Consider the following 23,112-nt stretch of genomic DNA (forward strand, 5'->3'; position numbering starts at 1 on the left):
TCCTCATTTTTCTCTTGATATGTCCCATGTTTTTCTACTGCTCTGAACCAGCTCTTCTATTTATAAATGTCCTTCTAATTTACTAATTCCTATTTTCTAATTGTTTTTGCTATTTTTGTTAATTCTTTCATCCTGATTTTGTTGGCATTAGTTTCAAACACTTTGAATTTAATGCTTGGTTTGTTTTCTCATTCTCTCATATATAATAAAGGCTATGAATTTGCTTAGGATGGATAGCTGCACCTCATAAAATGTTACTCTATCCTTTCTTTAAAGAGTAGTCTTCAATCATAACTTTCTTCTCTGTGGCTATTCATTATATTTTTAAATTTTTTTTGCGGTACGCGGGCCACTCCCTGTTGTGGCCTCTCCCGTTGCGGAGCACAGGCTCCGGACACGCAGGCTCAGCGGCCACGGCTCACGGGCTCAGCCGCTCCGCGGCATGTGGGATCTTCCCGGACCGGGGCACGAACCCGCGTCCCCTACATCGGCAGGCGGACTCTCAACCACTGCGCCACCAGGGAAGCCCTGTGGCTATTTATTTTGATGTTTAAAAACTTCCAACGGGTACTTTTGAGTATATACCTAGGCCTATACCACGATGGGTCACATGGTTTGACGTTTTGAAGAGCCACCAAACTATTTTCTACAGTAGCTGCACCATTTCACATCTCCACCTGCAAGGTTGAGTTGTAATTTTTACACATCCTGGTCAATATGTTAATGTCCATCTTTTTTATTATAGCTATCTACGGGGTGTGAAATATATTGTGGTTTTGATTATCATTTCCCTAATGCCTCATGACTTGGGCAAATTTTCAGGTATTGTTCGTCATTTGTACATCTTCTTTGGAGAAATGTTTGTTCAGAGACTGCTATTATTTTTCATGGGAGAACACCAAGAATCTGGTGCAGCAACAACAATCTTGAACCCAGCTTTCCTGCCTTCGCATTCAGTATTCTCCCCTGCAAATGGCAGACTAGATGATGTGCAGACATCTGCAGTTAGGCTCAGACAAATATTTTATTTCAACGTTAGTTAAGACATAAAACTTAAGGATCCAGTGGAATATGATTGAGGTACTGCCTTTCCACACCAATGAGCTTGTTTCAAGTCAAGATTTATTGAACACCTACCATGTTTAAAGCACCCTGCTAGAGACTGGGAGAGACAATGAGATCAACACCCCCTCACAATATGAAATAATTCCCTTCTTTATTCCTGTTTTCTTACAATCTAATTTTTAGAAGATAAGGCAAAAATTGCCATTAGGAAAAGAAGAAAAAGAGTTCCATTTAAGAACAATCACATAACTTAAATTGTGGTTTCATTAGCTCTTGGTTTTTTATGACTTTACTATTGCCATTCCACCAGTCAAAGTAACTTCATAGACTCATCTCTTTAGGAATGTAAGTTTTCATTGGAGAGTTCCTTCAGTATTTAAGGGCGGAATGGTACTTTATCAGGTAGATCATACTCTTCCCGGTAACAGAAAAACTGTCTTTTTTTGGGGGGGAGGGGACGGGGGCGGGGAACGTGCAGCCCAGCTTGCGAGATCCCAGTTCCACATCCACGGATTGAACTTGGGCCCCGCAGTGAAAGTGCAGAGCCCTAACCACTGGACTGCCAGCGAATTTCCCAAACTGTCTGTTAATATGATGTTGCAGAGAAACCAAACTGCTGGAGGCACAAGGCTTAAACCTTGTCTACTCTGAACAAAGTAACACAGATGATGTTTTACACTGTAAGGTAGCAATTTTATAAAACCCATTTGAATCACAACTCTGATGCAGCTTTCTTAAATTTGGTTTTGTGACATGTCATGCTCCTGGCATGATTACTGGCTACATGAGAAAGCTACTCTAATTCCTTTAATTATGTATCTTCTTCCTGACCTGGCCTGGCCACTCATCTTTATTCAGTAGGTTTGGATCAAAAACATTCATTGACTGTTGCAAAACATTCAAAGAAAAGCATCTCCCACCACTGAGGCTATTCAAAAGAACATTTATTATAAGCTCTGAAGTCAGTTCCAGAAACATTTTTGAGCAACACTCGCCCTACTAAGGATGATGTTCATTTGGATAGAAATGTTATATACTTTAAAAGGCATTTGTTACTTTATAAGCCCATCTCATGCATTAACTCCCTATCCCAATTCCACCATTTCAATATTCTGTATATTATTTATTTCAGTACTCTTAACAAACATCTTTTCTAGATGTACCATTCATAGGGTGTTTCTAGAATCTAAGCACCATGTTTGTTCTAATTTGAACTATGATCTGGATCTAGAATCTCACCATAAATTAGCTTGTGACCTTGGATTACCGTAACTTTTTGTCTTGGCTCCTCATTAAAACAAAAAACAAGTATCAAAAAGGAACATATTGGCTGATTCAAATGGTGGCTGTAAGAAACTAAGGAAACATGCATTTTCAAAAACAGCTGAGTGAAATTATGGAAAAACAAAAATTTTCTTTGATGGTCTGAAGAAAATGTACTTTACAATTCAAAATTATACTTGAGATGGATGCACAGATCCTTGAAGTTTTCTAGAGCAGAAATGACACTATACTGATTCAAAAGGAAAATATATTTGATAAGTTTGCATCAACATTTAATACGCCTATAGTTAAAATTCTACTGATGTATTTAAAAAATCCTAACAATTGATCTGGGCCAGTTGGTATGCATAGGCAGAATTAATCACAAGCTTTACTTCATGATGTAAAAGGCGGCTCAAATTAAAATATTTTAGACAATTCTGGTTGAATAAAAAAACATGAAATTTGAATTTTTCTTATAAGCTGTCATCTTATACATGCTTCTCTAAATAATGAAGCAATAGATGCTATCACAAATAAGGGTGTTAGCATATAAATATATACCTAAATAAATATAACATTTTTGTATTAAAAATGATGCTAAGCATCTAGTACTATAAAGAGGGGGAGACAAGCCTAATACTGATGCAACTGTGTCCTATATTAGAATAATAACATAAACACAAAACTTATAGAACAATATGGTGATTAAGACCATGAGTTCTATCTCAAAGCAACATTAAAATTTTCCCAGTTTCAAAGCTTTTGCACAGCAAAGGAAACCATAAACAAAACCAAAAGATAACCCTCAGAATGGGAGAAAATATTTGCAAATGAAGCAACTGACAAAGGATTAATCTCCAAAATTTATAAGCAGCTCATGCAGCTCAATAACAAAAAAACAAACAACCCAATCCCAAAATGGGCAGAAGACCTTAGACATTTCTCCAAAGAAGATAAGTGTGTGTATAGGAAGGGGGGCCGGTGGGCAACTAAGGGAATGTGGAGAAAGGAAACTGAATATTCTATAGGGCATTAAAACAAAAGTCTTCTGTTTTCAGATAAAGAAATATGGAGTAAATAAAGAAAATACATATGTAGCTAATTCAGGATAAATACTATATTAGAGCATAAATGAAAACTGAGTTTGCGGTTGACCTGGCATTGCATATACTGGTATGAAAACTGCACATAAATTTCCCTTTGTATCATGAAGTTAATGATGCCCATCACTAAAACTGAATTTTCTTTATATAGCAGGCAATAGAAAACAAGTATCTAAATTAATCTAGTTAATGTATTTAGTACTGCTGTGTAATATTTAATGCTTAATCAAAAGTAGCAAAAGCTGAAATTTATAGACTGCTACTTAAAAGATGCAGCAAGAAAGGCATTTTTTCTCATTTATAATTCTTCTAATCTGATCATCTGTAATGTTACAATCTTAGATTTAAGCAATATCCACAATCTTGTTCGTTCATTAAAAAATGTGGTAAACATCACCCTATTGATGTGTAGTCTCCTTAATTTCCTAGAAGTGAAATGAAGAACCAGTCACCTGTTCAAGATAACTTGGCTTATTAGCACAAGATTTTATACTTTTTAACTCTTAGTTTGATGCTGTGATATACCAAAATACTTCTAGACTAATAAATATTTGTTTAAACCAACAAACCATTAGGTGTAATATATAATATTTAAGAGTTTCTTATTATAGCCTAATAGGAATATAAAGACTTAGCACAAATATGACTAGCCTGGAATTAAATGAGATTTATATATTGCAAATGAAACACCATATATAAAATCAACTGCGTCTATTGATTTCCAGATCTTATGTGTTTTACCAAACTTAGATATAACTAAACAGAAGCTCAGCTTAGCACTGCTAAGTCTAAATACAACCAAGCTTTGTTAATTTGTATGAATTTTCCTCTACACAGATAGGAATTACTAGCTTTAAACACTCTTCAATCTTTAACAGCAACTTTATATAATTTCTCAGAATACCTGCACCATTTTGAAATAATTGATAAATTTAGCAAAACGACCCACAGCTAAGATGACAGCTCCATATATAGCAAGATGTCTCTAAATGTATTTCTTTTAATATGAGCTGAATTTACTTATAGTAGATTGTATTCCTCAATATTAACAGCTCTTCAAAAGGAGACTTATCTGCCAATAATAATTGCATGAAAGATAAGCAGTCTAAAAAGCATAAAATAATCTAGACAATACAAAAATGAAATAGTAACTGAATAAAACAAAGGATTTTGTGGTACTATTTTCTGTGCAGAAAAAGTATTGGGTAGATTTGCACATAATTCAAAAAGTAAACTAATCACCAAGTGTCAGAAAACTATTTAAGGTCTCAATGCTATATAAAATCACCTCTTCAATTGAACCAAATAAAAATTCCTGCTATTCAATCATATGGCAAGATGTCCTGAAGCCAATAGTTTCATACATCCTCAGAAAAAGAGAAAATTAAGGCTAAAAAGATCAAACACCAAGTGTTCATCAAACCTTTCAGTCAATAGTCTTTATTAACATGCAAGTATCATTTGCCGCAAGCTATACAGTTTTTCCTAATCTTTCAGTTCTATTTCAATATTTTGAACTTAAGGTAACTTCTGGACCTAACATATAAAGTAACCTACTAAAATGGATCAAAGTTAAACTGTATTCTAGCTATCACCTTGACCTTTAAGATCACCACTTAGGTTTATAATTGGCATTATTTGTCACCAAGTAGCAGAATATAATTCTAGTACTTGATAATTCTATACTAAAATATGTAACAGTATGTCTTAAGATGTTACTAAAATATATGCAACTAACATTTATATTTAATTGCTTTCAATAACAATGTTAGGTCTTCTAAGAGGAAAAATTACTTTTATTGATCTTGTTTATGGTCTTTGCAGGTTCCAGAAAAACTGGTCCATATTGAACCAGTCTTAAAGAAGTAAGCTGAAGACTTAAATTTATAGACCCTATAATAACAGCTTTGTTTTACTACTAAGATAGAGACAATAATAAACCCAACTCTAGTGCTTCTTTTTCCATGACTAAGCAGAGACGCTCTATTATAGTTCTTCAAACAGTTTTTGTCTTAGTGTGAAAGTTGAATGACCTCTTCTATAAGTTTGAGTTCAGTAGAAGGCCCAGATTATGGATATCATATCTAGTGGGACATACTTTAATTAATAGAAGATAATTAATATACTACATCAAAGTGCATTATTAGATTTGCACTGCATCTCTCCACGTTTTTCTTATTTTATAATATTTCAGTTGAATGGAGGAAGACTGGAATTGTCAGAGAAGTCTTGCTCTTAGGATCTAGATGAAAAAGTTCCTAGTGAGTCTTTTAAAACATATTTAAATAATGAGAAGTGTAATCACAACAAGGGACTATGTAAGAATGAATACTGCAAAGGAAACTTTATACAATGGATTGGCCAAAATGCACATGAAACTGAAGTCATGTAGTCTACTTGCTGACCATGTGGCTAAAGTTCAAAAAGTCTCTGCTCCAAAAGCTGTACCTAGTAACCTTCCAAAATTGATTTTAAATAAAGTTCTTAAATTGTAGCAATAAACAAAAAGACAAGATATACTTAAACAATACTGCAGTTTATCAAAAGACACATAAGAAATTTCAACTCTCTTGTCTTTGACAGTTATAAAAATCAATATTTTGGCTAAGTTATAAACATGTTTATAATGCAATTATATGCAATTGCATAACTCTAGTAATGCTAATGACAGCTATAAGATCAGAATAGGTTTTTAAAAAAACACTAAAAACATAAAAATATGTAGCCCCATTATTTACCTGTAGAACGTGTTGAATTTATGCCTAAATTTCACCACTGCTCTAATTTTAAAAATCACATCCAAAGGATAAAGCAAAACCACCTACGAATTGGCATATTCGTTTATTTCTCAATTTGTGAAAATGTCCTTAATTTGTTGATGTAGCAAACAGATTTCAACTCTGACTGCTATGCAGAAGAACAGAAGGTAATCTGCTTTGCAACGAACTTTAAGGTTCAACTGCACACAGGCGACATGCTATATATGAAAAAATTACTAACTGAACTACAGGTATTAAATACTGAAAAAAGTTAACAGTTTATTATAATTTATTTTATTTAACAATCTAGGAAGTTTGCAGCCATCAGCAGTTCCAGTGCAATTTCAGGTGCAATTGGAAATTCAGGAATCTCCGTGGAGCTGTTAGTGTAGCGAACCTTGTAGGTAAAATACATGCATACTTTTGATAGCACATGTGAAGGGATCTCTCTAAAATTGACTTCATTAGTTTCGTTCTCAGCAAATTGACCTGGAAAAGAAAAGGAATTTGTTCGTGATACATGGGCTGACCTGTGTTCCTCCAAAATTCATATGTTTAAGTCCTAACCCCCAATACTCGAATGTGACTATGTTTGGAGATAGGTGATTAAGGCCCTAATCCAATATGACTGGCATCCCTATCAGAATAGGAGATGAGGCTGCAGACACACAGAGGTAAGACAACAATGGGAAGACACAGGAAGAAGACAGTCATCTACAAGGCAAGGAGAGAGACCTCAGAAGAAACCAACTCTGTCAACACCTTGATCTCTAATTTCCACCCTCCAAAACTGTGAGAAAATAAATTTCTGTTTAAACCATCCAGTCAATGGTACTTTGTTATGGCAGCCCTAGCAAAACTAATATAATGCAAAAAGGATAAACCCAACTAGCATCAAATGAAATATGTAGATTTCTGAGTAGAAACATAAAAAAAATCTTTATTAAAACGATTCAGTCTAGGGAATTAAGTATTTATAGACCAGCAGGAGCTCTGTGCTATGCTGTCATGTAAATATAAATGATAAGTGAAAACACTATCCTTAAAGAATCTTTTCAAGAAAGTAAATGCATTGTTTTCCCCTTTAGTTTTTAAAAATATGGTCATGTTAATGAGCTCTCATAAGCTACTTCCTCCCTTTGTTTAGTAACAGTTCATAAACTGTTTTTAGTGATCTCTCAGCATCTCTTTAGCTCTATGATTTCTTTACTATTGGGATAAAATATTCTCTTGGCAGTCTAGCACGAGCATTGTGCACTGAATATAAAAGGCAGAAAAATGTACTTTCTGAGAATGTAGTATTTTAAAAGTTTTCTAGTAATTGTCTATTGGTTGGGAGTAGGATGGGATGCGGAGAAAGGAAAGAAGGATTCAGCAGATAATTCATAGCAATGAGGTAAATTTTTGTTTGCCAATAACGAAAACTCTTTCTTAAATGTATGTATGAAATATTACCAATAGGCACTTATTAAGCCTTTGACACTAGACAAACATTAGTGTTTTCTTTAGGTGAAATTCGTATAACAGGTGGGAATATAAGTTGGTATAGCCACTATGGAGAACAGTATGGAGGTTCCTTAAAAAACTAAAAATAGAGTTAGCATATGATCTAGCAGTCCCACTCCTGGGCGTATATCCAGAAAAGACGAAAACTCTAATTCGAAAAGATACATGCACCCTTATGTTCATAGCAGCACTACTTACAATAGCCAAGACATGGAAGCAACCTAAATGTCCACTGACAGATGAATGGATAAAGAAGATGTGGTACATATATATATTGGACTACTACTCAGCCAAAAGAAAAGAAAATAATGCCATTTGCAGCAACATGGATGGACTGAGACACTGTCATACTGAGTGACGTCAGACACATAAAGACAAATATCAGATGATACCGCTTACAAGTGGAATCTAAAAAAAAAGGGTACAAGTGAACTTATTTACAAAACAAGTAGAGTCACGTATGTAGAAAACAAACTTATGGTTACTGGGTGGGAAAGAGGGGGTGGAATGAATTGGGAGATTGGGACTGACATATATACACTGCTATGTATAAAATAGGTAACTAATGAGAACCTACTGTAGAGCACAGGGAACTCTACTCAATGCTCTGTGGTGACCTAAATGGGAAGGAAACTAAAAAAGAGTGGATATATGTATACGTATGACTGACTCACTTTGCTGTACAGCAAGAAACTAACACAACATTGTAAAGCAACTGTGCTCCAATAAAAATAATAATAAAAAAAGAAATTCATATAAAAGTCACCAACTTAAGATGTACAAGTCAGTGTACATTCACAATGCCGAGCAACCATCCTCTCCATCTGGTTCCAAAACATTTTCGCCACCCCAAATAAAACCCACACTGCACAGCCTCTGGAAAACACCAATCTACTTTCTTTCTCTATGTTTTTGGGGTTTTTTTTGCCACATTGCGCAGCTTGCACGATCTCAGTTCCCTGACCAGGAACTGAACCCAGGCCACAGTGGTGAAAGCACCAAATCCTTAATCACTAGACCACCAGGGAACTCCCCTCTACTTTCTGTCTCTATGAATTTGTCTATTCTGGATATTTCATACAAATGGAAGTATACAACAATGTGTGTCTGGCTTCTTTCACTCAGCATAATGTTTTAAGGTGCATCCACCTTGTAGCATGCATCAGTACTTCATTCCTTTTCATGCAAACATTAGTTTGGTGCCGAAAGTTTGATGCTTCAAAGATAAAACTCTTGTTTTTAAATTAAAGGAGATCAGACTTTGTAAAAATCCTTTAATCTCAATTTTCAGTTAAAATTTTGTTGGCATCGGGATTTTTCCCCTAAAGTACATCCTAGTTCTGTCCAGTAGAAAAGTCTAAAAGCACTTCAACCCAGGAGCAATGAGTATTGCTAGCACCCACAGTGGGGTATCTAAGTACCATTTTCCATTAAAAAATCAAACCGAAAAAACCCACCCCCCCAAACCCCAGGGCTCTTTAATGAATGGCTGTTTTTAGGATTGAGGAATAATGTACAAAATGAACCTGAGAAATTTTTTTATTACAGAAAGTAGTATAGCTATTCAAGGCTAATAAAACTGTGTCAAAAGGACACAGGAGCCAACCTGATGTGCTCCTTCTGGCATAAAAATGGAGCCGTTTGAGCATCAGTAAGAATGACTGCACCTGACTGAAAAATATCCAGTAAAAAGTATATATGCAAAAAAAAACAAACAAAACAAACACTCTTTACTGTTGGAGGATGCTGGAGAACCAATTCTTTACTCTGAAAAATTGCATGTAAAGGGGAAAAAAAAATCAAGCATTTATCTTTTCTTTCCCGTACAGACTATATTTCAGCGTAACCAAATAGTTCTTCTTTATAGGAGAGTTCTAACTAATAAATGCAGAAGAAATTACAGAATTAGAAAATCTCTGTTTTATAATTCCAAATGAAGTAAATCTCAGCAATAATCACAGTGAATGCTAAAACTAAATATTATATGAAAGTCTGACTGGGGAATTGCTCATGGACAAATCAGCTTGATAACTATGGAACCCACTAATCAGTCTTGACATTGCTAAAAGACGTGATACAATAGGACTACAAGAGTTCCACCTATAAAGTATTCTTGCTAGAAAGATAAACTGGATTCTGTTCAAGGCTCTAGAGTTCTAATTATGAATTTACAAGATGACACAAGATTAAGTATAACCTGGATGTGGACATTATACAAATAACTTTGTTTCTAGTAAAACTGATAGTCTGAAAAAAAAAAAGCAGGGGGGAGGTTGCAGGGGGACTATCATAGATTTTGCAAGTGAAATAACCTAATGTCAGGAATTTGCTTGAAATACTCTTTTAAAAAAAGTTAGGATAATAGACAAAACAAAACTGGCAAAATGTTAACTATTGAAGCTAGTTGATGGGTACGGGAAGGTGTGTTATGCTATTCTCTCCAAGTCTGTGTATGTTCTAAAATCTCCATAGTAAAAGATACAGAAAAGGGATTGCAAAGGATCCGAAATAGCCAAAACAATTTTGAAAAAGAAAAACAAAGTTGGGGGCCTCACACTTCCCAATTTCAAAACTTACTACAAAGCTACAGAAATCAAAACAGCGTGATACTGGTATAACCACAGATACATAGATCAATGGAAAATCGAGAGCCCAAAAATAAACCTACATATCTATGGTCAACTGATTATCAACAGGGATGCCAAGACCATTCAGTATGGTCTCTCTGACAAACAGTAATGGGATGTCCACACGCAAAAGAATGAAGCTGATTCACACTATATGCAAAAATTAACTTAAAATCAAGAACCTAAATGTAAGTGCTTAAAACACAACTCTTGTAAGAAAACATAAGGTAAATCTTCATGGCATTGAATTTGGCAATGCATTTTTAGACAGGACTCCAAAAATCAGAAACAACAAAAGGGAAAATAAATTGGACTTCATCAAAATAAAAAACTTCTGTGCATCAAAAGATACTATCAAGAAAAAACAGCCTACAGAATGAAGAAAATATTTGCAAATCATTTATCTCATAAGGTATAAAGAATTTATAAAGAACTCTTAATAAAGTTCAGAATTTATAAAGAACTTATAAAGTGTCCAGAATTTATAAAGAACTCTTAAACTCAACAACAAAAGGACAAGTCAATTAAAAACTGGGCAACAAAATTGAACAGATATTTGTCAAAAGAAAATATACAAATGACCAGCAAGCACAAGCAGATATATTTAACTTCATCAGTCATTAGGGAATTGCTAAGCAAAATTACAATGAGATACCACTTCACACCCACTAAGATGGTTACAATCAGAAAAATGGAAAATAACAAATGTCAGGGAGGATGTGGAGAAACTGGAAGCCTCGTACACGGCTGGCAGGAACGTAAAATGGTTCAGCCACTGTGCAGACAGTTCAGCGCCTCCAAGAGTTAAACACAGAATTACCCTATGCTCCAGAAATTCCAACCCTCAAGAAAAATTTTCTTGAGGTAGAATGGGAACAGTAGATATGTGGGAAGCGATAACTTCTATAGGTAAACTTTACATGTAACCAGGAGCAAAAATCACCAGAGTCCTTCTGTGGTGAACTGACCATGGAAACATAGGGATCCTTCCTATTACAAAATAATCAATTAGGTTTTATTGAAACTATGGTAAATAACTGAAAACAGGAAGTAGCAGAAGCCACTTTTTTCCCAATGCAACATAACCATGCAGTAATTAATGTTAGAACAGTTACTGTCTTTCTTTTAATGTTATGAGTCATTTAATTCAACTTGAAAACACATTCATCAAACATTAAAAAAGTGAGGATATATTAAGAGGAAATAAAGAAAAGTACCTACCTGGGCCACTCAACATGGCTTTTATTGTTCCTGATGTTAGCGCATGTTCTCTTTTTACAATAAATTCATGACCATCCGAAGATATCAATTTGACATACATGGCGTCAGGGCCCTCACAGCCACCATAGGTTTTCTCTTCTCCATCTAAAGTATGTAGTAGATAATTTTTGAATCACAAAATTTATTAAAAATAAACAGGTTTACCAAGGTTAGTATCTGAATAACTCAGAGCAGAAACATTTCTGGAGAGTAATAGCCACCAAGATTTTAAACTTTTTAACTCCTTATTTTATTATTCTCTAAATATTTTCCAATATCAGAATAAACTTTACATTCAAGGATGTTTACTTTATTTATTTTTATTTTTAAGTTTTGGCCACATGGCTTCTGGGATGTTAGTTCCCCAACCAGGGATTGAAAATGGGCCACAGCAGAGAAAGCGCCAATTCCTAACCACTGGACCACCAGGGAACTCCCAAGGATGTTTACTTTAGATGAAAATTTACCAGTATTTTTCATGGAAGTATTAACAATTTGTGAACACAGCAGCACATTTAAATTTGAAGACTAAAAGAAAATATTCAAATAGTAAAACTTTAATTCTATGACCTGAAATACTCATTTTTAAAGTAAGATGCATAGTGTGTTTATGAATAAACGTTCATATGCCATGTGAGCTTAACTTCTGACAAGCCCCGTATTCTGAAATTTAGGGCCTTCTTTACTCAGCATTTTACTCTTTTTTTTTTTTTTTTAGCATTTTACTCTTGATCCATAAAAAAATGATCAAAAAATTTTACTGCCCAGTTTAAATTATTGCATGAATATTGAAACAATGACTACAGACAAATAATCAATCTCTAAAAATTCAAAGTAGAGGTGAGGTAGCTACCAGCTATCCCCAATGCCACCATGCCGGCTTCAGCCACAGGAATTGGCTCAACGTAACTTTCTGAGGGAGTATGTATTTTTATACAACCCTTTAAGATCTTTTCTCACACGTATAACTTTACAATTTTGTACCGACAGAATTTTAATTTTTATGGTATCAATATATGAAAGAAAATATCTTAAGGCTTATTCTAAAAACTTAGGAAGACTTAGCAAGGAGAAGTACAGAGGATGAAGCTGAAGTACTGTTCAGTTACAAACATCCATTTACTCATTCATTTGTTATTAATTTAGAAATTCCTAAAACTGAGATTAACAAATATCAAAGTCACTTATGTACTACCACTGCCAAAAATGTTTAACCTGAATCTAATGAGGAGGAAATACTCAGACAAATCTAAATTTAAATGAGTCATGAAAGACCTCACTCCTCACCCAATCCCAAAAGTAGGGAACTGTTTAAAGAACACAAGAGATAAATTAATGCAATAAGTAAATCCTTGATTGGACCCTGGATTTAAAAATAATAAACCCACTGTAAAGAACACTATTGAAAAAACTGAAATTCTGAATATGGACTGAATTACGAGATGCATGCTTAAGCATTTAGGTGTGGAGTATTACATGTACAATTAATAAATAGAACAGAAAAAAAAAGCTTATGTGTGTATATGTGGGTATATAAACATACAAACGTATACACGCAGGAAAAGCAAATATGACAAAACGTTAACTAGTGAAGGCTATAGTGTATTATTCTTGCAATTTTTCATAATAAAAAGCTGGGGGACTCATAAAGATGCATGTAACTTCTAATTATAGACTATTCAAGAGTACAGATTTTTAGCAGTTTTTGCCAACCTGAGAACAAAAATAAAAATTATCAATTATTTAAATTTATACTTCCAGTATTTTTTTTTTTTTTTTTGGCAAGAGAAACCACCTTCTATGTATGTTGGGAGAGTTTCTAATTTCCTAAGGTACAATAACTAGCAATCACAAATTAAATTTGGCATAATAATGTTACTGATCTGCTTTTCAGAAATATATAATAAACATAAGCTGCTGATTTAAACAACTAATTTCAGTCTACTCTACTTTCTTACTTGCATTCACTGACTTCAAAGGCCTATCTTTGAGAAGAAAGCTTCAACTAATTGAACTACAAAATGACTTTTATATAACTTACCCATTATGTTCTTATGAAATTCTACTTTGAGTCCACAGGAACTTTAGTAGTTTCCTGAAATATAACAATACTATATTGAGATTAATGCCACAATAACATGTTTTCCCATTATTTTTTAATACGTCCTTGGTGTTACAAGTGCAAGGACTCTCTCTCTCTGCTATGTAAGTTTCCCAGCCACCACAATATGGAACAGTATCAAGTTTCTGAACATCTGAGAGAAGATGATCACCTCCAGGACAGTAAAGTCTAAATACAGATTTTCCCCCCGCCTTTTTAAGGTAACTCTTCTGACAACAGTTTAAAAACACATATGTTGTTCCTTAGGAGCTGAACTGAACTTGAAGGAGACACCCTTGGCCTTAATCATCTTTGTATACTATAGCTACTAGATACTGGTAAACATTAAAGCAAGTATCTGCTAAATGAATGACAACATGATAAATCCAAGGACGTGAAGTAGCTTTCCTGTGAATAAAAAAGGTGAGGCTTGCCCTCTTCTTATGTAAGTGTACACATCTATAATGCATTTTACTGTTCCATCCCTTCTGCACAGAGGCTACCAAAGTTCTGAGATTTAACAATGAAGTGTTAAAAAAAAATTAATTTTTGAGAAATCTTAAATTTCACGAAAGAAATGACTACCAAAGGAAAAGAGCTCATGTTTTCAGTAATTTGTATTTTAACAGCATTTCTTCGAAGGAGGATTTTTTTATCCGAATATTATTTTTTATGTCATTATCAGAAAAACAGTGTATCCTAATTATCCTGTTCTCTAAGAAATTCCTGACCAATAAACCTATGTAATCCCTCACCTTAAAAAACATCATTCATGTATAGAGAGGCTGAATGCTCCAGGTGTTGACAGAGTCAGGGGAAAAATTAAATGTTAGTCTAGAACACTCCCCAAGCATGTAGGGAGGTATTTAAAGTACCATGGCTAATGTGAGAGAAAGGCAGCAGGGGCAATGTAACGTTTTTACCAACCATTTGAGGGCCTAAATGAGTGTAAACATTGCATTAAATGCGTTGCATACATTGTCTTATTTTAAAACAACACTTCCACAGGGGAATTATCATTCCCATTTTAGAGATGAGAAAACATGAGGAGGCTGCTACCTGCTCAAGGCTTCTACAGCTTAAGTGGCAACATGAGAATTTAAACCTGGGTAGGTTTGCTTTAGAGCCCATGCTCCCTTCCATTATTCCATACTGCCATGGTAACAAATTCTGGCTCCTGTTAAAACTTCTTTTCCACTACTGCTGAGAGGTGCTGATATAAATCCTTAGATAGTTATCTAAAATTTAAAAACAGTACTCTGTCATTTTTTGGTCATAGTAGTAAGCAATTAAAAAATTTATCAGTAATTATTATTTTCTTCTGTTCATACTGCTTTGTACTCCTTCTAAAACACAAAAAAAAGGAAAAAAATGCTAGAAAAGCTAGAAGAAGAAGGATTTCAAGTGCCAACTTTTCTCTGGAAAATCTCCAGAGCAAAACATCCAGGTTGTTTACCTAACTAGCAGTAGCTAAGCAACCATGAAAAGTCACACCTTAGAAGCCCTTTGGATAGCAACAGTTTTTCTACAGACTTCTTAATATAGTAAATCAATTCCATCATTTACACAAGGGTTAAGGTTGGTGGGGGGAGGGAGCTCCCCATCACTAACAAAGAAAGAGTAAATCAACACTAACCATTAGGAGTAAACACTGATTCCTACGTGGAAGTTAAAAATATTTGAAATATGATTAAATTTGGACTTAACCCACAAATAACCTATATAAATCTAAGTTTGGGGCTACAAAATCTCAGTGTGAACATCTGAACATCTACTCCATAACTGAATTAGGTATATATGAATTAGGTAGGTAAGAGGAAGTGGTTGAACAGTGGGTTGAGAATAGTTCCAGGCAGAAGACATGAACAAAGGCTTGATGTCACTGTGCTTTTAGAGTGTTATATATAAACATTACTTTTTTATAGTTTTTTATTTTTTAGATTTTTATTATCTAACAAATACTTAGAACCTAGGGCCTACACTGAAATCAGTTTTTATCCTAGTATCTTTGAACACCGAAAAGATCTTTAAACAGCCCATCCCTTTTCTGATTTGAAATGTTACCCTTATCATATACTATATTACTACATGGATTTCTAGACTGTATTCTGTTCCATCAATCTGTTTATACCTGACCAATATCCCCACTGTTTTAATTACAATTGTGTGATAAACATGTTTTTGCTAAGGAGCTGGGCAAGTCCACATTTTGTTATTACACATTTCTCATTAGGTCTACTTTTAGGTACTTTACAGTTCCCATTATGAATGGGATCTGTTTTTTCGATTATACTTTCTGAAAGGTTATTGCTGGTGTTTCAAAGAAAACCTTTTAAATTCGGTAAGTTGAGCTTGTATTCCATGATCTTCACAAACTCTTATTAGTTCTAATAGTTTTTCAGCTGACTTGCTTGGATTAGCTAAGTAGATGAGAGCAACAGCTGCAAATCTATTCTTTGTATCTTTTTGCTTTTTTACATTGGTTATTTACCTGGAAAAAATAAGGTTAGATGTCTAACTGACATCACTCACAAAGACACACTACAGTTTAAAGAACCAAATGTAAAAAAAACCCCACTGAACTCTAGAAAAATAGCAGAAGAAAAAATACAAATAGCTCCTAGACCTGTTTAAAAATGTTTGACCCCAATGGTAATAAGAAAACTAAAACATTAAAACTTGCTAAGTACCAAGTTTTGGAGGGAAGGGGAAATGGGTGATACTAAACAAAAATAGTATATTTATACTTTTGAAATATTATGGGGCAGTGAAAAGGAATAAGTTAAACCTATGTATATAATAACATGGAAATACCAAGATAAACTGTTAATTTTTTAAAAAGCAGATTAGAATGATAGGTACAGGCTGATGTCATTTAAGTAAAATAAGGGATTTCTCACCTATTAACCTCACGTTTTCTGCTGGAAAAAAAAATATATAAAAATAACCCTGAATAGCCAAAACAATTTTGAGAAAGAAGAACAGAGCTGAAGGTACCATGCTCCCTGATTTCAAATCACTACTACAAGCTACAGTGATCAAGACAGTATGTAAAAAACAGTCACATACATCAACAGAACAGAACAGAGAGCCCAGAAATAAGCCCACACTTATATGACCAATTATCTATGACAAAAGAGCCAAGAATATTCAGTGGGAAAAAAGACAGCCTCTTCAATAAATGGTGTTGGGAAAACTGGACAGCTACTGCAAAAGAATCAAACCGAACTACTGTCTCATACTATATATAAAAATAAACTCAAATACTTAAATGTAAGACCTGAAATCGTAAAATTCCTAGAAGAAAACATAGTGCGTTCTCTGACATTGGTCTTAGCAGTATTTTTTGGGATATGCCTCCTCAGGCAAGGGAAACAAAAGCAAAGATGAACAAATGGGACTACATCAAACTAAGTAAAAAACGTCTGCACAGCAAACAAAACCATCAACATAATTAAAATGCCACCTACTGAATGGGAGAAGATGTTTGCAAACAATCTGTCTGATAAGGGGTTAATACCCAAAATATATAAAGAACTCAACATGAAAAAAACCCCAAACAACCCCAATTAAAAAATGAGCAGATGGGCTTCCCTGGTGGTGCAGTGGTTGAGAGTCCGCCTGCCGATGCAGGGGACACGGGTTCGTGCCCCGGTCCGGGAAGATCCCACATGCCGTGGAGCAGCAGGGCCCGTGAGCCATGGCCGCTGAGCCTGCGCGTCCAGAGCCTGTGCTCTGCAACGGGAGAGGCCACAGCAGTGAGAGGCCCGCGTACCGAAAAAAAAAAAAAAGTGCAGAGGACCTAAATAGACATTTTCCCAAAGAAGACACACAACACACAGACAGCCAACAAATACATGAAAAGATACTCAACATCATTAATCACCAGGGAAATGCAAATTGAAACCACAACGAGATGCCACCTCAGACCTGTCAGAATGGCTATCATCATTTTTGGCAAGGATGTGGAGAAAAGGGAACCCTCACGCAGTGCTGGTGGGACTGTAAATTGGTGCAGCCACTATGGAAAACAGCATGGAAGCACTACCATGGATCCACCATTCCACTTCTGTGTATTTTTTCTAAAGACAACAAGAACACTAATTCAAAAAGATACACACACCCCTACATTCACTGTAGCATTATTTACAATAGTCAAGATATGGAAGCAACCTAAGTGCCCATCGATAGATGAATGGATAAAGATATGATACACACACACATACACACTACAAGATTACTCATATAATGGAATATTACTCAGCCATAAAAAAGAATGAAATCTTGCCATTTGTGACAACATGGGTATTATACTAAGTGAAATAAGCCAGACAGTGAAAGACAAAAACTGCATGATTTCACTTATATGTGGAATCTAAAAACCAAAATGAATGAACAAACACAACAAAACCGAACCACAGGCTCATGGATACAGGAGAACAAACCAGTGACTGCCACGGGGGAGGGGGTGGGGGAATGAGTGAAGTAGGCAAGGGAGATTAAGAGGTACAAACTGCCAGTTACAAGTCCTGAGTCATGGGGATGAAATCTACAGCATGGGGAATATAGTCAATAATACTGTAATATCTCTGTACAGTGACAGATGGCACCAGACTTATTGTGGTGATCATTTTGTAATGTATAGAAATATAGAATCACTATGCTGTGCACCTGGAACTAACGCAGTGCTGTGCGTCAATTATACTTCAATTTTTTAAAAAAAATCATAAAAATACGTGTTTGAAAGTACAAATAACTAGGAAACTATGATTTAAAACTGATTTTTAAAAAGAAACAAGTATGTGGAACTAAGCCACTCATGAAGGAAACAATCGTCAGTCAGCCTGATGATTTGTTCTTAACAATATGTAAGAATATGATTAATTTGGAAAACAAAGTAAATTACATTAACCAAAAATTATCTAATGTTTAGGCCTATTTGAAGAGGCAAGAAGAGCGGCTTTGGCCATTAATACAAATTGACAGAAGTTACACAATTCCAGTTTGTAACAAGACATCAGAATATCTTGCCTAGAATGTGCTTATAGTGTCGCTGAATTTATTTATCTCAGGATGAGGTAAAATTCTCATTCTGGCTTATTCAACTTATAACAATGCTCCTATAGTACTTAACTATTGTGTAGGCAGTTTTAATACTTTTGGCAAAGTAACTCAGTGTCGTTAGAAGTCCATATTTGAGTTTCTATTCTGCGCATTTCTATCTTGAGACCCAGATAGGTTAAATGATAAGACTTCTGTTTCTTCATCTCCCAAATGAGGAAATTGGACTCAACTGTGCCTAAAGTCCCTTCCAGCTCTACCATTTCATGACTGAATCCATGTGAAATTCACCCTCCCTCTACAACAAACTGCCCATAACTCCCAATTTCCCACCTTTATTAAGCAAGAGTCACTCCCACACAGAACACAACTCAAGAGCTCTAGAGTGCTGTGTGTTCCCACTGAGGCTGTCTTGTCTGCCTTACCCTTTATCCTACCTAATCTCCCTCTTAGACAATGATCTCTGAACTCCTTTGTTTTGGTCTAAAAAGTATAAACAAGTACTTCACTATATAGTGTGTACCTAATTATAGATTCTACACACAATAAAATAATTAAAAAGAACCTTTAAATGATGGGCTGAAAGTAAACAAATATAAACCCAACCCTGACCTTGCTCCATCCCACTGTGAAGAGTTCATGAAGACTGGCACCATGCGTGCCTCGCAGCCCTTACACCCTTAACTCCCTGCCCTCTCCTCTGATGTAGCTACCCACCCAAATCCCAACCCTGGCCAAACCCGATTCTCCACCGAGCTCAGGCCTCAACCAAAGACTGAATTGGCTGAAGAAAAGTCACAACCATTGTGACTGGTCTCAATTTCAAATTTATGGCCACACACTTTAAACAGATACTTGGTGTCGGACTGATCCTCCTACCTAGTCAACTGGCTTTCCTACTCTGAGAAAATTCACGGCATCTCCTAAACCTCCAACGTACCTCTCCTTCCTACCCTGACAACTTCACTTATTTCACCAGCAAAACAGAAACAAGTCACTTCAACTGCCTTATCTTTCCACCTTCATCCTACCTGCATCTATATACCATATACTTCCTGTTTCAAAAGTTGAGTAAAAAAATCATCCTTCCTATGCAAGGCCAACCTTTCCAGCTAAGCACAGTGATCCAAGGACTTTGTCCTGCCACAATTCAACATATCAAAATGCTGTAACATCATCACTACCATACACTTCTCTGTAACCCATACTGATCAGACTTTTTAGACCTCTAGTCCATTCAGAGCGCTCTTGTCAAATTTCAACTACTTGGTCACTGGGTCAATTTTTAAAAATTATTTTATTTATTCATTTAAAAATATTTATTTATTTATTTGGCTGCACGGGGGTCTTAGTTGCGGCATGCATGTGGGATCTAGCTCTGGATCAGGGATTGAACCCAGGCCCCCTGCATTGGAGGCGCGGAGTCTTGACCACTGGACTGCCAGGGAAGTCCTTTCTGGGTCAATTTTTCATCATCATCTTACTCTTAGGGTTTTACAGTTGACTCCGCCCTCTTTTCTGAAACATTTTCTTCCCTTAGTATTACGGATGCCACACCCTCCTGGCTTTTCTGCTTCTGTCACTGTTTGTTCCTCCTCTGACCCGAGTGCTCCCAGACATCTGCCCTCTTCTCCATTAATACTCTTTACTTGATGTCCTCTGGTCCATAGTTTTAAATATCACATGGAAAATATGACTCCAAGATTACCTCCCTAGCCTGACTTCTCCCCTGAACAACAGCAGTGGATATCCTACTTGCCTACTGCACAGATTCTGAGCTGTATAAAGTCATCCACCTGAGTACACTCTATACAGAACTCCTGCTTTATTCCTCAGAAACCAGTGCACCTGCCCCAGTCTTCCTCATTCCAGTAAACGGTGCTACTGTTCACCGAGATGCTCGGGCAAACAGGTGACTCCTCCAAATTGTTTTTCGTTCTGGGGCGAAGGTAAGAACCATTTGGCTCCACCTTCAAATTACATTCCAAATCAGACCACTTCTCACTAACTGCCAACTCTACATCTCTAGTTCAAGCTACCACATGGCAACTGAACTACTACCAGCCTCCTTAGGAGCTGGTTTTTCCACTTTCCTCCAACTCTCAGTTTGCCACTCAGCAATCAGTCATCAACAGCATAAGCCAGGTATCACTCCCCTGCACAAAATCCTCTAATGGCTTCTCATTACAGACAGAACAAGGACTGTAAAGTTCCATCTTATTTACTCCTTGCTAACCACTCTGATCTCATCTCCCATCACTCTTCCTTCATTAACGTCCAGCCACACTGGCCTTCTAAGTATTTTAATAGGTCAAGTTCATTCCTCCCTTAAGGTCTATGCATTTACAATTACTGCTCTCTGAAAAACTCTTCCTTCAGATCTTTATTATTTTAGTCTCCAGGCAAAGCATTAACTCCTCAGAGAGGTAGGTCTTCCTTGATCACTTCCTTTCAAAAGCAGACACCACACCCTAGTCCTCTAACTTAATCTAACTCTAATCTAGATACAGTCTCTTCATGTTTATCACCACCTGAAACTGTATTTGCTTATATAATGTATAGCCTCTTTCCTCAAGCTCGGTGAGGGCAGGCCTCATTTAGTACCTAGCATAGAAAAGATGCTCAATAAAGAGTTGAGTGAATGGCGCTACTGTTTTCTTAATCACCAAGGCTTGAAATTTGGAGCATCACTGGGTGAGCTTTTTCTGATCTTATTTAATAACGGAACAGTAAACATTTAGGACAGGTTAGCTGAAATGCATTAACACATACCAGTGTAAATACAAAGATTTTCCAGATTATTTTCTAGTACTGAAAAAAATCTACCCAAAAAACCCAAACAAGCAATTTATAAGATATAAATGTTACTTTGGAACTTGATATATAGAACTGACTATAACTTCTGACTACAAACTACTGACTATATTACAGAATTACCATAATGTAATGAAACTAGTATCTTCCATTTGAAATAAATTTATATACATATATATTTTTTGGAATGGTAGATAGTTATTAGGTAAATCTCACACTTAAGAAAAAAAAGGACAGTCATTTAAAAATTAAGTATGAAGCCAAAATCATCACTGGCAATAAGCACTTAATACCCACGATGACAGGGACCATAGTTGTCTCCTTGCCACTGTATCTCCAAAATGAATGAATCCACGTGTGAACAGTGATATTTCAACATCATGAATTATACCACAATTATAATGTAAACGAGATCCGAGACGTATCATTTTAGTCCACTAAGCAAAAAAGGAAACTAGTTGGGGATCAGAAAGCAAATCTGGCAGTTTGAAAATGAGGTTTTAAAACTCTAAAGGATTGCGGTTGTTTTCCACACTGAAGGCGATGCAGAGTAGAAATGCTCGCACTAATAATTCGAACTCCATAGCTGTATTAAAGAGGTTCCATAAGAGAAACTTAATGGCCACTGTACTTGACACTAGATGCCTCCTTTCAGATGAGACTGGGAGGCAGATGCACGGCAGCCCCAAAACACCAAGTCGGGCAGAGATCACCCAACAAGTTGGTAAACTTCTCGGGGTCTCGCAACTGGGAAGAGCGAAGGCCCTCTTCTAACTAGGGACTGACCCCAAGAAAAGAACGAATCTGAGTGCACCCGGGGAAGGCAAAAAGGGAAAGAGACAGGGCTGCCATGCTCCTAACTCCACCCTGCCCGCGTTTAACCCCGAGGAGGCCCAGTCTCGCCGGCCGCCGCCCCTCCTTCCACCCTTTTCCAAGCCCACCGAGCGGCGCCAGGAAAGGTCCCGCCGCCCTCCTCTCCCCTCCCCCAAACCAAGAGCCGAAGAGGCCAGGGAAGGTTAAGAGCTTCCGTTTTTTCCCCGCCCAAATGGGAAGGGGTGGGAAGTGGGATGGCGAGCGCGCCCACTAGGAGCCTCCCCCGTCCCCCACGCTGGCCCGGAGCTCCGTTCCCACCCCAGCCCGAGACTCACTCGTCAGCCACGCAGCAACCACAGCCACCGCACCGGGTCCACGCGCACCGCCACAGCCCCTACACCACGGCCGCCCCCCCACCCCCAGCTGCCTGCCGCCGTGGGTTCCGGGGCAGTTGGAGGAATCACTTCCGCTGGGTCACGGACGCTTTCTACGCGCGGGAGATTAGTACCTAGTAAGGCGGGGACTCCCTGAGTCCGTCGCCCGCCAGCGTCTACAGGAAGTGCGCAGCGCCCCCTCCCTTCTCCCACAGGCCAAGCCTAAAAGGACGGTAGTCCCTGGAAAGTCTCAACCAATCCTATTCTAGGTCTTTTGACTCCCAGCATGCAGCGCCGATCCTGATCTGATTTCCGCAGGGACAGCATCCTCAAAGAGGTGCTGGGGGTCGGTGGGGGGTGGGG

The 23,112-nt window shown here is 36.8% G+C and overlaps 1 protein-coding gene across 1 annotated transcript; it reads right to left on the reverse strand.

The window, feature by feature from the left end:
* Window positions 1–4,845: 4,845 nt before the first annotated feature.
* On the reverse strand, window positions 4,846–22,846 carry ELOC (elongin C). The gene is made up of 4 exons (XM_024765750.1): window positions 22,711–22,846; window positions 13,628–13,681; window positions 11,548–11,691; window positions 4,846–6,682 (listed from the first exon to the last, which is right to left on the reverse strand). The coding sequence occupies exons 2-4, from the start codon at window positions 13,629–13,631 to the stop codon at window positions 6,492–6,494; spliced, it is 339 nt and encodes a 112-aa protein (XP_024621518.1). The 5' UTR covers window positions 13,632–13,681; window positions 22,711–22,846; the 3' UTR covers window positions 4,846–6,491.
* Window positions 22,847–23,112: the final 266 nt, after the last annotated feature.

The sequence above is a fragment of the Neophocaena asiaeorientalis genome, unplaced genomic scaffold (assembly GCF_003031525.2).
Source record: "Neophocaena asiaeorientalis asiaeorientalis breed wild unplaced genomic scaffold, Neophocaena_asiaeorientalis_V1.1 scaffold417, whole genome shotgun sequence".
NCBI lineage: Eukaryota > Metazoa > Chordata > Mammalia > Artiodactyla > Phocoenidae > Neophocaena > Neophocaena asiaeorientalis.